General features: G+C 37.3%; 1 protein-coding gene across 1 annotated transcript in view; it reads left to right on the top strand.

The window, feature by feature from the left end:
* Positions 1-14,428, top strand: part of LOC113733071 (BEACH domain-containing protein C2) — a 33,563-nt gene extending 19,135 nt beyond the window's left edge. Inside the window, exons 12-32 of the mRNA XM_072076448.1 lie at positions 1,286-1,370; positions 1,522-1,716; positions 2,993-3,538; positions 3,655-3,798; positions 3,878-4,357; positions 5,047-5,192; positions 5,793-5,862; positions 5,956-6,039; positions 6,318-6,374; positions 6,496-6,564; positions 6,665-6,751; positions 6,830-6,946; positions 7,394-7,543; positions 7,659-7,743; positions 7,842-7,962; positions 8,100-8,196; positions 8,291-8,404; positions 10,356-10,725; positions 11,417-12,189; positions 12,478-12,600; positions 13,939-14,428. Of these exons, the coding sequence (XP_071932549.1) occupies positions 1,286-1,370; positions 1,522-1,716; positions 2,993-3,538; positions 3,655-3,798; positions 3,878-4,357; positions 5,047-5,192; positions 5,793-5,862; positions 5,956-6,039; positions 6,318-6,374; positions 6,496-6,564; positions 6,665-6,751; positions 6,830-6,946; positions 7,394-7,543; positions 7,659-7,743; positions 7,842-7,962; positions 8,100-8,196; positions 8,291-8,404; positions 10,356-10,725; positions 11,417-12,189; positions 12,478-12,600; positions 13,939-14,013 (3,988 nt within the window). The 3' untranslated portion in view covers positions 14,014-14,428. The remainder of the gene's footprint in view (positions 1-1,285; positions 1,371-1,521; positions 1,717-2,992; positions 3,539-3,654; positions 3,799-3,877; positions 4,358-5,046; positions 5,193-5,792; positions 5,863-5,955; positions 6,040-6,317; positions 6,375-6,495; positions 6,565-6,664; positions 6,752-6,829; positions 6,947-7,393; positions 7,544-7,658; positions 7,744-7,841; positions 7,963-8,099; positions 8,197-8,290; positions 8,405-10,355; positions 10,726-11,416; positions 12,190-12,477; positions 12,601-13,938) is intronic.
* Positions 14,429-15,132: the final 704 nt, after the last annotated feature.

Here is a 15,132-nt window from a genome sequence, read left to right as displayed (position 1 = left end):
AACTTGCAAATTTCAGTGTCAGGCTTTTTAATCTGTAGGCTGAAAGTTGCATTATTAGATATGTAAATCAATATGCACACTTGTTGCTGAAGCTAAAAGCACTTCCTTTTACACATAATTCCATCTACAGTCTGGACCGTACAATCCACCACCATCAGTCTAATGTAACTAAATGATGAGTATTACTGGAGATCATGAGGTAGCTTGAAAAGTAATTAATAGATTAAGGGGAAAAGGTGGAAGATCATATTCTGCAAGTTTTCAGCATCATTTCTTTTTTTTCTTGTCTACGAGTGAATCCACCTGTACGTTTTGTCTCAGCATTCTATGACTTGTCGGAATTGAATTTTGTTTTTCTTGTTTAGTTCAGTTTTTAGAAGTATACAAATTGCAAATGGGGCTGTCTTTTGTTTGCATCAAATTTTGACCAATGAATTTAGTAACCCTTGTAGAAAGCAGGAATCTTTCAACTTCTCTGTGCTCTATAATCTTCCTGCTGGTGCCACAGTATGGAATGGGATTGGCTTTAGAGTATAACCTTCGAACCGTCTTTTTCCACTTTCCAACTCCCACTGGCTCCATGTCTTTCATATCTCAAATCACTATGGCAATGTAGACCTTTTCTTCTTGTTGCTGCTGCTGTTGTTTTTTTTTTTTGGGGGGGGGGGGAGGGGGGAGTGGGGGAGTCTGTGTGAGGAATCATATGAGTGACTTGCATCTCTTAATCTTTTTATTCCTTTCTTATCCTTCCTTCAGAATGTAGACCATTAGTCCCAAAATGTGTACACTGGGGAAATAAAAGGCTTCTTGAAGCATTTGTATTCTTTGATATTTGAGGAAACATAAGTAAAAGGTCTCCTGCTAGCCAAATTTTGGTGTTGCACTATTGCCTCCAATTTCGGTTACAGAATCTGGTGACTGTATATTTTCACTAACTTGGCTGTGATAAAGGACGTAATAAGATGCGTAACACCTTCAACTCATAGACTTTTTATAAATTGTCCTTTAAACTTGATTGTGACAGAAGTATGGGAGTGGTTGCTTAGTTGGAAGCTTTAAATCTGAACACTGTACTGGGAAACTTGTGCAGCATTGTGTTCAATTGCTTAATTAGGCTTTTTGATTTGTTTTAATTATTTATTTAATTACTGTTTATTTAATGACATGAATTTGATGATTTAGTTATTAGCAGGACATTTTGTTCAGCTTTCTTGCCTGTGACTTGCCAATTTTTTCTTTTCACCAAATCTATGGTGTCAAACTGATTGTCACTCAATATGTACAGTGTGCTCTCACCTGTCCTCAACATGCCAGTTTCTGAGTCCAAGAGGCAGAGAGTGTTGGTTGCAGCATGTATTCTGTATTCTGAGGTCAGCCCTGCAATATAGTTAGCTGCTTTTGTTTGAATTGACTTGATGTCATCTTGGGGTGCGTGGGTTCAACTGTCATTGCTTCTTTATGAGAACACAAGCATTTGGTTCACTTTGTTGTTTTTTGGTGAAAATTGCATGTCTATTGCAGGTGTGGCATGCTGTCAGCAGGGATAGAATTCCTCTGCGTAAGCAGTATCTGGAGACAATATTGCCACCATTTGTTGCTCTTTTAAGGAGGTGGCGACCCCTTTTGGCCGGAATTTATGAACTTGCTACTGCTGATGGTTTGAATCCTCTTGTTCTAGAAGACCGTGCATTGGCTGCAGATGCTTTGCCTATCGAGGTAGCTGAACTAACCTCTGCTATATCCTAATTTCAATTGGAAAATTCTATTTTGACGTAATTTGGGTCTAGACCTAATTGCATCATAACATTTTTTACCCTCTGCCCTTGAAGAGCGCTTCCTCTTCTTTTACAGTTGAAATCAATTCAGTAGGCTTCTGGTAGTAACAATTTCTAATCCATTTTACATTATGGTGGCTGCTATATTTGTTGAAATGCTATAACATTTCCTACTTTGGAGTTTTATAGGCTGCAAGTTATTATTCCTGCTGTTCTCATGTGATTATTTAACTTGATTTTAGATTCTGATTATGGAAAAATAGTTTTTTTTAAATATTTTCTTTGACTTTTGCATTTGGGTGTTAGATTTTTATAGCCACAAAAGCTATAATCTGAATCTACCCAATAGTAGCTTTAGCTGGTTCTGATTTTTCTTTACAATCATGTTCCATAATCAGCTTTGCAAAATGTACAGCGAAGGAGAATGTGTCCATATCAGGAGTAATTGATCCTTTTCATAAATATTGTGTAGAAGTTATCTTCCCAGCAGAAAATTATATAAAATAAATAACTAAATAAATAAGAGGCGATGGCTGGAGGGAGTTGGTTGTTTTGCACTTTTGTCACTTATCATGGTTATTTACAACACATAGAAGAGTTACTGGGAAGTCAGTCATATTTCAATGGACACATAGCAAGTTGGAAGAAAAGCTTTTTTGAATCATTTTTCGGTTTCTGAACCAAGTTTCATCCATCTGCTTCCTTTTCTGAAAGACATGCTTTTTGTAGTTTGTTACCACAAAGGGACATCTTGTTGGTTGGCAAAGCCTTCCTCCTAACAACCACAAATTTGTCACTTCAGTCTTCCCTTCCTCCTCTCCTTGGCCCAGAAAAGTAGGAAGACAATGTAGTTCAGTATATTTTCAACAATGTTGAATAATTTTCACCCCAATAATTGTTGCCAATGACAGCTGCTTCTGTTTTGTTCAGCAAAAGATGTGCTCTCTCTCTTTCTGTCTATCTATCTATCTATCTTTCTATCTATCTCATTTAATCAAGAATTCTGGTAGTTGCTTTGAACATATTAGTAGTTAGTATCTTTGAATTTAGTCTTCTCTTTCCCGACATAAAAGGAGATATCTTAAATTCTTTGCTAATGCATAATCATGTAATATGCAATTCTTCTTTGTCATAGACTTTATCTTTCCTAGTAATTTGTTATATGATTATTTACTTATCTGTGATTCCAACAATCGTAACACCTTCATATTATCTAGGCTGCTCTTGCCATGATCTCTCCTAGCTGGGCTGCTGCTTTTGCATCACCACCTGCTGCTATGGGTTTGGCGATGATTGCTGCTGGAGCTGCTGGTGGGGAAACAACTGTATCTGCAACAACTAGTCATCTCAGGCGTGATTCGTCATTGCTCGAGCGTAAAACAACTAGGCTTCATACTTTTTCGAGCTTTCAGAAGCCTCTGGAGGCACCTAGTAAATCGCCTGCCGCACCAAAGGACAAGGCTGCAGCAAAGGCCGCTGCATTGGCTGCTGCAAGAGATCTTGAACGCAATGCAAAAATTGGTTCTGGAAGAGGTCTCAGTGCTGTGGCAATGGCTACCTCTGCACAGCGTCGGAATAAGAGTGATATGGGGCGTGTAAAGCGATGGAATGTTTCTGATGCCATGGGGACTGCCTGGATGGAATGCTTGCAGTCAGTTGATACAAAAGCAGTTTATGGCAAAGATTTTAATGCCCTATCATATAAATTTATTGCTGTCCTTGTTGGAAGTTTAGCATTAGCTAGAAACATGCAAAGATTGGAGGTTTAAATTGTGTACCTTTACCTGCTGCTTCCTTTTTCTTTTTTTCTTTTTTTTTGTCGGCTTTCTTTAACGAAAGAAATGTATATGTGTTTACTATTTCTTCTTGTGTTTTTCAGGTTGATAGACGCATGCAAGTTGAGGTAATTTCTCGCCATCGTCTATGCACTGGAATTCGGGAATGGCGGAAATTGATTCACTATTTGATAGAGATGGAATGCCTCTTTGGGCCTTTTGGTAATCGTTTGTGCAATCCGCAACGTGTATGTGACTGGACTTAAAGTTTCATTCATCTGATTCAATTTTTACCTCAGATATGTAACTAATACTATTGACTTTCAGATCTTCTGGAAGCTGGATTTTACGGAAAGTTCTTCAAGGATGAGGAGATACTTGAGAAGAAATTACCATGGATCGGATCATTTTGGTGCTGCTGCAAATTATGAAGAACCGTCAGAGCTGAAGCAAGATAAAGATAGTGTTGTAACTCCATCTAAGGCCTCTATGTTGGCTGCAGAGGCTATCTCAATTGAGGTATTGAATGCAGATGATGACCAAGAGGACAGTGCCAATCCTGGGGGTCAGTCAACAGACACAAACCTGAATGGTGACATTCAGTCAAGGATAACTGAAACTGCAGACCAGCCCCTGAGGACATCTATGGAGTCAAGAGATGCCCCTGTTACAAACAACCAAGATTTGGCACAAAATCCAGCTGTAGTTGCCCCAGGTTATGTTCCAAGTGAACATGATGAAAGAATTGTCCTTGAACTTCCTTCATCAATGGTTCGGCCACTAAAAATACTAAGAGGGACTTTTCAAGTAAGTTCAACATATCTTTATCTTTAATAGCAGCATATGGCAACTAGGAATGTATGTTGTTTCTACTCACATCATAGTTTGCTACAATGTGTATGTGAGCTTGGTGTATATGGTTGAGGTAATTAGAGAATATATATTTAGATTTGCACATGTAGAGCTAAAGATAGTAATGTTTTGATGCCTAGAAATATATCTCTTGGAATCTTAAAAGGTTCCTATATGGTCATCCCATTTCACTTCACTTTTGGTATTTAGGACAATGTACTAAGCAGAATTTTTGAGCAATGTAGGACAAGACAAGGGAAGTGATTTTTCCTAAATGATACTACTGTTAATGGATTCCTTTTCTCCATTTGATCTGCCATATCTATGTTACACTTGTATGACAGACCAAGAAATACAATATATTTTATCTTTATTCTGATCTGTCCAACCTTGATGTAAAAAATTCCATCGATATTTCTCAAATTCATAAGACATACCATTTGTGGGTATGTTATTTTAGGCCTATTACATAGGCAATTACGATGCTTAGAGAAGGTAAAGAATTGTAATGCATGGTATAGTCAACCTATGCACATTACTCTAGGATGGAGCACTTTGAGGTTGGATTTCAGGGTTTGGATGCATGCATATGAGGATTATCTCATATTAATTGTGCTAATTGATGAATTCATGCTCTTTTTCAGATAACAACAAGAAGAATCAATTTTATTGTTGATAGCAGTGAGAGTAATACTTCTGGGGATGGGTTGGACTGCAGAAATGAAACAAAAATTGAAGAAAAGGATCGAAGCTGGTTAATATCTTCTCTTCATCAAATATATAGTAGAAGGTAAGATGTCTATAATTTTATTTCATGTTTTACCCTATATATGCTGCAGCTGGACCATGGCCATTTGCCTCTATTGCTTTCCTCTAGCCCTGTCAATATCGCAATATATTAGTCGCAGATTTCTAGTAGAGCATCTAAAATGATTTTAACGTGTTGTGCTCTTTTTCTTTCTCTTTTATGTCTTTTCTGATATGTGTGGTGCATATCATAATTTGTTGGGATGCCATTCCTCGATGACACTGTTCACATAGCTATTTTCTTTCATCTCTAATTAGTATTTTGCTATCTTGTATTCATTTCCTCCTCCTGTTCTCTCTCTCTCTCTCTCACACACACACACACACGTAGCTTTATCTTGTTAAAGTAGTTACACTTTGATGCATTTTTCTTTCCCCATTGTTCTTATCAAATAAGTGGTTCATTATCATCTTCTTCCTTGTTCTCTCTCTCTCTCTCTCACAATTTGATGGTGACACTCTTTTTATCATGTTTTCGATTTCCTTATTTCTTTTATTTCTCTCTTGCAAAATTTGTTTAGAAAGTGGATATAAGCACCATTTACAATGTAGAGATCTCACTTGTGATCTTACTCCTATTCAGATATCTCTTGAGAAGAAGTGCATTGGAGATATTTATGGTTGATCGTTCAAACTTCTTCTTTGACTTTGGGGTACTACTTTTGAGAACATGTTTGCTTCAATACTTGAACCCCTTACAGACTGTTTCCAGCTAATTGGTCTCTAAATTGGTTCATTTGTTTCAGAGCACAGATGGAAGACGAAATGCCTATCGAGCTATTGTTCAAGCTCGTCCGCCTCATTTGAACAATATTTACCTGGCAACTCAGGTTATCTTGTCTTGCAGTATTTATCTATTTATTTATTTCTCACCTCTTGTATGATGACAAGCTAAAAATTCCTGGTTGTACTGATGATTCTGCAGCCGCTAACCTGCCCATTGGGCAATGCAACATATGCTCTTCCTGTGCTATGGCATGATTGTGTTATGTGGGCTTGAGCACTCTTAAACATGTCTATACATGCCGGTTGACACATGCACTAGCCGATAAAAGAACACCTGATTCTTGTTTACGGTAGGGACTAAGACAATCCTCTTCTTTTGCAGAGACCTGAACAACTTCTGCAGAGAACCCAACTTATGGAACGCTGGGCTAGGTGGGAGGTCTGTCAGAAGAATGACCCTTGAATAACACTTCATCTGACTAGGCTCTACAAACCGTGTCTCTTTTTCTTTTTTCCTGTTAAATTGTCAGAGAACCTGCTAATTGGTGTATCCTTTGCAGATCAGCAATTTTGAATATCTCATGCAGCTTAACACATTGGCTGGGCGCAGCTATAATGATATCACACAGGTAAAATCCTTCCTTCTTCCATTGGTGAAAATTTTGCTTTCTGACGTTTGTCTAAAGAAGTCATCTCATTTCAATTACTAAGTTATGCTCCATCGTGCAGTATCCAGTTTTCCCTTGGATTCTTTCAGATTACAGTTCAAGCACATTGGATCTCTCGAATCCTTCTTCTTATCGTGACCTTTCTAAGGTGAAGTGCTTTCCAACTTTTGCTCCAACTTAAAGTGTTGCCTTTCCACCAAAATTTGATAATTTTCTATCCTTGCAGCCCATTGGTGCATTAAATGCTGATCGTTTAATGAAGTTCCAAGAGAGGTACTCCAGTTTTGATGATCCGGTGATACCAAAATTTCACTATGGTTCACATTATTCAAGTGCTGGGACGGTAGGCTTCCTTGTTATTCGTTATTCGGTTGTAACTTGGTTATAACTGCTGATTGTGGATTAAATAAGCCATTTTTAATTGGCAAAATAAACTAATGAAAAATATATTATTCCTTGAGCCAGACCTAGGCTCCAGTCAGATTGCTTAAATAATTTTACAGTTTGTTTTTCATAATTTCACATATATAATGCCAAACATGATACGCTTAACACACTTTCTGACTCTGACTTCAAAAGTGGCATGCTTGCATAAGAATTGCTTGATCCACCTGCAATTTTCATACCTATGCTTTCTTTATCCACTAAGCTTTTGACTTCTAAATGGTCTCTGCCTTTTTGTACTGTTATATATTTTTCAAAATTTCTACATTTTCACTGACATGGGCACTCAGATTTTGGAGCTTATGATGGTTGTTGTCTAATATGTTTTTTGAGGCTCTTTTAACAGGTATTGTATTATCTTGTTCGACTTGAGCCTTTCACTACCCTCTCTATTCAACTACAAGGTGGGAAATTTGATCATGCAGACAGAATGTTTTCTGATATTGTTGCAACATGGAACGGAGTTCTCGAGGACATGAGTGACGTCAAGGAATTGGTAAAGAATCTATGGGTGGAGTAATTTATTTGCTTTTCTTTGGCCATGATGTGTCCTTGTCTGGCACATGTTTGGTTTTGCTTAGTTGAGACATTACCGGGATATCATCTTTCAGGTTCCTGAGCTGTTTTACCTCCCTGAAGTGTTGACTAATGAGAACTCCATTGACTTTGGCACAACACAGTTAGGAGAAAAGCTTGGTAAATTTTCTTTTCCATTATGATGTAATGGTAGGACGACTGACAGAATGATTAACAATATACTTCCCCATCCCTTTCTCACTACTTTTCTTTGTCAGACTCAGTCAGGCTTCCTCCTTGGGCTAAAAATCCAGTTGACTTCATTCAAAAGCACCGAATGGCTCTTGAGAGTGAGCATGTTTCAGCGCACTTGCATGAATGGATTGATCTCATATTTGGGCAAGTTTACTTTATTTGTGAAAGCTCATCTTCCTATTCTGTTTCTCCTTAAATGTACTGTCTTGCAATCAATGGAAGCAACAATGTCTGGATTATAATACTCAATGTGGTCTTCGGACAAACTTTTCACCATTCAGGTATAAGCAACGGGGAAAAGAAGCTATACAGGCTAACAATGTATTCTTCTACATCACCTATGAGGGAACTGTGGACATTGACAAGATATTGGACCCTGTAAGTCAATGCTGACATCATTAACTTATTATTTTAAGTTTTGGTGGTTCATTCTGTGAAGCAAGTTCCTAATGTTGCCATATTTCTTCAACAGGTACAACAACGTGCTACACAAGATCAGATTGCATACTTTGGGCAAACTCCATCACAACTTCTAACTATCCCTCACATGAAGAGGTTTCCACTAGCTGATGTTCTTCACTTACAGGTAATCTAAGGGACCACATTGCAAACAAAAATAAAGTTTTTTCTTTCCCCTTATTTCTATCTAGGCAGCACAAACTTTAATTATTAAGATTATTCCAATTCAGCTGCAAGATTCTTGATAAACCACTTTATTAGATGGTTCCCATCTTTATATAATGGAAGACTACTGTTTGATAAGACTGGAGTCTGAAATCTGAGTTCTGAAGTCTGAAAATTAAGTGCTGAGAGTATTAAGTTGCTGAATTGATTAAGTTATTTCTGTTTAATAACTAACTGAATTGTAGTGCTGAATTGAAATGTCGCAAAAATATTATGTTTTTATCTTTTAAAAATTACCTTTGTTTGTGTATTTAGAGAGAAAGAAAAATGTGTGTGTTTGAGAGAGAGAAAATAATGAAACAGTTTAGAGTTGGTGATTAAGCGTGCATATTTGTATGGGAGAGTGTATATTTGCATGCATGTGTGAACAGAATGAGAATGGGTATTTTGTGTGAGAGCATGTATGAAAATGTGTTATATGTATGAGAGCTATAGTATGTGTAGTCAATTCAGAAAATTCAGTGAAAATTTTTCACTTAAAATTTGTAAAGAAATTAAGCAGTGCTTGATACATTAAGTGGTAAGGCATTTCTGTTATCAGACATGCTGAATTCAATAAGTTCTGAATGAACTAATTTTCAGCATTTAAGTAGACTTATCAAACATGCCCATAATAATCTCATTTTGATTTCAATTAGGGAGATTGATTTCAATAAGTTCTGAATGAATTAATTTTCAGCATTTAAGTAGAGTTATCAAACAAGCCCTTAATAATCTCATTTTGATTTCAATTAAGGAGATTGAGTGAACTGCTGGTTTTCCTGTGGATTTGATAAGATTAAAGAGTTGAAATTTGAATATACCTGATAGGTGTACAAGACTAGTTGCGAAATGCTAAGAGCAATCTATGTTCTCCAAAAACCCCAGAGGATTTGTTTTGCCTGCAACAGCCACGACTTTAGTGTTCTTTTTGTATTGAAGATTTGAAATAACTCTATATCTTCTAGGTAAATGCATTGATTGCTAATCTGGTTGTGAGAGCTACAGGTTCAATGATACTGTCTAAACATCTCTGTTGCTAAAAGAATTTAAGCATCTTTTGCTCATTGCATGTGAAGCTACCAATGCATTCCTATGAAGAGCGTGCATTCAAGTATTAGGAATTGCTAGAAACTGAGATACGATAAAATAAGGAGTAAATGTGAATTACTCCACAGAGTTTTCTGATAATCAGGTGGACCTTGAGCTATTTAAAACTAAAAGATTTCCGATATTATGTGTGGAAATGATTTGCACATAACCAAGAACAAATTCCCGAACTTCTGAAAGTTTTTTATAATTTATGCATGTAAAAGTCACATCATTGATGATCTATGATCTATTGTGACCCTCTCTTTTGTTTTTATAAGGAAAATTTTAACATCAGGAAAGGTATTCATCTCAGTGAACAAAAGGATAGTGGTGCATTGACTCTGTGATGTTAAAGTAGAGTGGTATGAAACTTGAGAGGAGAGCAAAGCAGTTTCAAAAGCTGTATGGGAAGTTTCTGAACCAAACTGAGTTTAGGAAATGTCAATTTATTTTACTCTAAATTGGAAAAAAAAAAAATAAACGACCAGAGGACCTGCACAGCTGCCAATCTTTAAGAGTAGCTGTCATCCTTTTTGTTCGACTAGTGGCTTACTTATTTAGTATTGGGTGTTATGTGGTCTAATTTAAAACTTTATCCAAAGCTTTTAAAGAATTGATGTTCTAAAATAGTTTTCAAGAGGCCTAGAGAATTATGCCTTGTGATCTTGTATTTGTCACAGGTCACCACTTTTTCCATAACTAGGCTGCTGCTCTGTGTTTACCACCATGCCCTTTTTGGAAGTTTTGATTTGCTAATGATTCAGTTGATTCCCTCCTAGCAGACAATCTTCCGGAATCCCAAAGAAGTTAAACCTTATGCAGTTCCTCATCCAGAACGCTGCAATATTCCTGCTGCTGCCATGTTAGCATCTTCAGATTCTGTTATCACTGTTGATCTACATGCCCCTGCTGCCCATATAGCGGAGCATAAATGGCAGCCAAATACCCCTGATGGTCAGGGGACACCTTTTCTTTTTCAACATGGGAAGCCTAATGCTAGTTCTGCTGGAGGAACATTTATGCGCATGTTTAAAGGGCCAACTGGCTCTGGGCCTGAGGATTGGCATTTTCCCCAGTCACTGGCTTATTCAACTTCTGGTATTAGTAGCTCAGCTATAGTTGCCATCACATGCGACAAAGAGATTGTCACTGGTAAGCACATTGATGTATATTATTGTGATTTTGGGAAGTAATTTCTTTTTTAGTATAAAAGATAATGTGCTGTTGGCAATTACATAAAATATCATCAAATATGATATATCCTGTAGTCATATAGTAATAGTTCTATTCACCATTTTCTTCAGATCTGATTTTCAGTTTTTAAACTGTAAATGTTTACTTGGCTTTTCAGGGAGTACTAAATCTAAAATAAAATATTTAAGCAGAACTTCCTTAATGAATTTCATAGAAGTTCTCAATGCATTGTAATCGTGCCGAGGGAGAAAGGGACACAGAAATTCTTGATTTATGCAGAATCTACAAAATGCAGTCACGAGCTTGTTGTGTTACTTATTGGATTTAAATAATATCTCATTTCTTGTAATAGTCATCACCATAGTACTGATATTCCGGTGCATTTTTTCTTGGATCACATGCTATGGGCTTTATTAATGCTGTCTGACCATGATCTACAAGAAAAGCTGGACTAGTGTTATTTAGCGTGCTTGGACAGTGGTTCTAATTGGGCAGTTTGGAGAACTTTCAAGGGCCCTTCTTTCTCTACACAACTTATAGATCTTCCAGGATACAGTTTCAACCACTCTTCTTGGCTTCTAGCGATTGATTTTATTCTGTTTTATGTAGCTTACTTGATAACTTCCAATTTTTTTGGAAATTTGTTTAGGTGGCCATGTGGATAACAGTGTCAGGCTGATATCAGTGGATGGAGCAAAAACCTTGGAAATAGCTCGAGGACATTGTGCTCCTGTAACTTGCGTGGCTTTGTCTCCTGATAGCAGCTATCTGGTGACAGGATCTCGAGATGCAACAGTTCTCCTTTGGAGACTGCATCGTGCATCCACTTCTCGCTCAGGTGGCACAGTTGAGCCATCCACTCCGTCAAGCACACCAACTTCCACTAGCAGCAGTACTACAAACACCTTAGCTGAAAAAAGGAGGCATCGTATTGAGGGTCCTATACATGTTCTGCGAGGCCACCTTGGGGAAATATTGTGCTGTGCTGTCAGTTCTGATCTTGGAATTGTTGCTTCATGCTCCAAATCGTCGGATATGCTGCTTCACTCGATTAAAAAAGGACGTTTGATCCGAAGGCTTCGTGGTGTGGAGGCTCATGCAATCTGTCTTTCTTCTGATGGGATAATTTTGGCTTGGAGTAAACAACTTAATGCACTAAGCACCTTTTCTCTTAATGGAACTTTTATTGCCAGATCGCAACTTCCTTCTGCCTCGAGCATTAGTTGCATGGAGGTTTCTGTCGATGGGCATTTTGCTTTGGTTGGTCTAAATCCTTCACTGGATAGTGATGGAGTTTATGACAGCAGCACAAATTTGAAGAGTAGAGCCGGAAGTGAAAGTTTTGATATTGGATCAAATGAAGAAAACAGATTGAGTATTCCACTACCTTCAATTTGCTTCTTCGATCTACATTCGTTAAAGGTAAGAGTATATCTATTATGAACACGATTACTGCTCCATCTTTTAGTTTCATGTGAGAAAATGTAGATGTATCATCCATTCATTTATTTTCCTCGAGTCGTGGATTGCAAGTGCAAGCATATACTGAAATTTATGAAGCAAATCATAATCTGTACTCAGACAATAGCACATCTTCGTCTACTTTTTAGGGGACATGCCATGTTACAATGCTTTACGTTAAAAGCACCTTTTCCTAGACTCAGAACTTGCATTATTGGTACTAGCATAGCATTTTCATATTGTTTGCAGGTATTCCACAACATGAAACTGGGAGAAGGGCAAGACATTATGGCTATGGCTTTGAACAAGGAAAACACATATCTTATTGTGTCCACAGCTGATAAACAGTTGATAATTTTCACTGACCCCGCTGTAAGCATACAAGAATTCTTCATATTCTCTTTGTGCTAGTTATTCTTTCTCTTCGTTTTTAGACTGAATTTTGTTCATGCATTATTTCATTTGAGCAAATTGGATTGTTGAACCTACCTTTCTGATCTGTGCAGAAACACCATATCTACTCTTGCTAACCATGTGAAGTATGAAATTTTGCTTTTAAACTTTCTGTGCACAAAATTATCGGACCTGGAATCTTATGTGGTTGTTTTTTTCTGGGTTGGTAAAAGAAAGGAATTTACGCATTCCTACTTTTCAATTCATTAGATTTGTTAATTACATGCCACCTTAAACTTCGGCACTCAGTTTAGGAAGGCTGAAATGTTCTTTCTCGGTAGCAAATCCCTATGCTGATGGAGAAAAGAAGATTTCAAACTCAGTCAACAGCTTACTTGTTTGGGTCATGTCCTATGAGACTAGCTAGTATTTTCCATTTCGTGATTTTAGTACTTTCCATTATAATTGTCTCACTGATAGCTAACTTTCATTGAGCTTATGAATGCATTCAGTGAATTCTCAACTAGGCTCTGCTCCTTGTGAGATGATGAGTTTGAAAGCTGTCATCAAGCAAAACTTATCTTTTTGTTCTCTTTGCTACCTGATTGTGTTTTCCATTGGAACCTGCTGGTCATTGATCAAATGCCCAATGGAATTTCTTTTGGTTCAACTTTAATGTCATGAATACTGATTCTCACAGGGAAAAATGTACTTGACTGTAATAAGTCATAATAGTTCTCGTGTTTGGATTTCTCGCAAGTTTTGACTGGAAAAGTTAAAAGACTTTGTAGCCCAATTGGGCGTGCAGGTCACAACCCTCTAATAAGTAACTCAGGTCTACCTGTTTGTAGTCAACCCTCTGGTATTTGCGGGTTGATCTACCAAATCCTTCGATTTTGTTGTTAGTTTTAATCATGTGGTTTATTCATCCTTTATTGAACATGAAAGTATAATTATGGTTTCTAATTTACAGTTGAATAACACACACTAGAGGTTATGCCAACAAAAGCAGAACACTCACACACACACATTAGAGATGACTGGAACATACATAAACAAAAACACAAACTAGAGATGATCATGAAGTCATATTCATCAAACACTGAGAGGAAAAAAGATCTTTTAGTCATAGTATAGAAATCTTTCTACATTTTCTTTGTACAAGTAAACATCAGACAACTGTCCTCCGTGGCTGTGCCTGAGTACTTAAATAACACTATCAGCTAGATGTTGAAACTGATGTAGTTTTGGCATTGTAGATACAGTTGTGCATTTGATTACTTAGTTTAAACTTTTTTTTTTCTCCCCGCCATGCAGTTAAGCTTGAAGGTTGTGGATCATATGCTCAAGCTGGGTTGGGAAGGTGATGGGCTCAGCCCTCTTATAAAATGAAAGTTTTGAGATCTTGTACATTGATTAAATTTTGAATGAGATGGATTTTATGCACTGCTGGATTTATCCGGACACCAGGGAAAAGTTTGCTTTACGTTGTACAATGTCCCGTTCAACGGCTTAACTTGGCCATGCATCTGACAGAAACTGATCCAGCATTGTGCATTCATCAGTGGTCTTTGTGAGTGTATCATATACGTTTAAGAGGTGGGATAAGTACAGCTACAACAGGGTGTGACATGATACTAGATGTACCACAGGGCTGTTGAGGAGATTTTTTTGAGTTGGAAGTTCTGTTAAATTGAGGCACGAGAAGGCAGCCCTTGAGATGTGTATATTACATTTATTTTTTGATCTACCTTTTTTTTCGTTTCCTCTTTGGTATTCAAGTATATGAAAGTTATTGTTGAGTTTATCTTGACTGCTCAATAGGGACCAGATCTAATCGCTGAAATCCGTAGAAAGTTACTTTAGCTGTAGATTCCAGTAAACGATTTGATCACTGTAGATTCCAGTAAACGATTTGATTATGTAATTGACTCGAGCTACTTTTTGCCTACGCATATTGAAATAAAGTTAAAGCTGCAGCAAATTTGCTAAGATTTGCCATTTCACTGCTTGTATTGCTTGTTCTGGTCCAAGCTGCGTCAAACTTTGAAGCTCCTCTTGCATAAACACTTGCATAATGCTTCATTGGGATGGCTGCCCAAAATTAACTCTCATAATGCGGCTATGCCTTTTGATCACTTGATAATATTAGCTTGTATTTTTTTTTCCCTAGAAACGATAAGTAATATTATTAATATTAGGTAAACTCTACAATTGTTAAGCAAATGTCCAAGTCAGCTATACAAGTGCGCCTTGGCACTGAGGATGAAACTACTCCTCATCAAAACATATCCAGCTCTATCCTCAATTTGATTAATGGACAAAATAAATGAGCATTCTGCAAACATGGAGCATAAATTTCCGATGTCATCTAAATAAGAGTATAATGCCATGTCTTTGGAGTTGCTGGTCTGTATCATCTTCAGCAATTGCTTATGTCTAACCTTCACCTTGATCTTCTCCCATTTCTGCTCTCTTGCCTTGCATAATGCTAGCTTAATGGCCACTGCT

This window comes from Coffea arabica, chromosome 2c (assembly GCF_036785885.1).
Source record: "Coffea arabica cultivar ET-39 chromosome 2c, Coffea Arabica ET-39 HiFi, whole genome shotgun sequence".
Classification (NCBI taxonomy): domain Eukaryota; kingdom Viridiplantae; phylum Streptophyta; class Magnoliopsida; order Gentianales; family Rubiaceae; genus Coffea; species Coffea arabica.
This window is presented reverse-complemented; position numbering and strand designations above follow the sequence as displayed.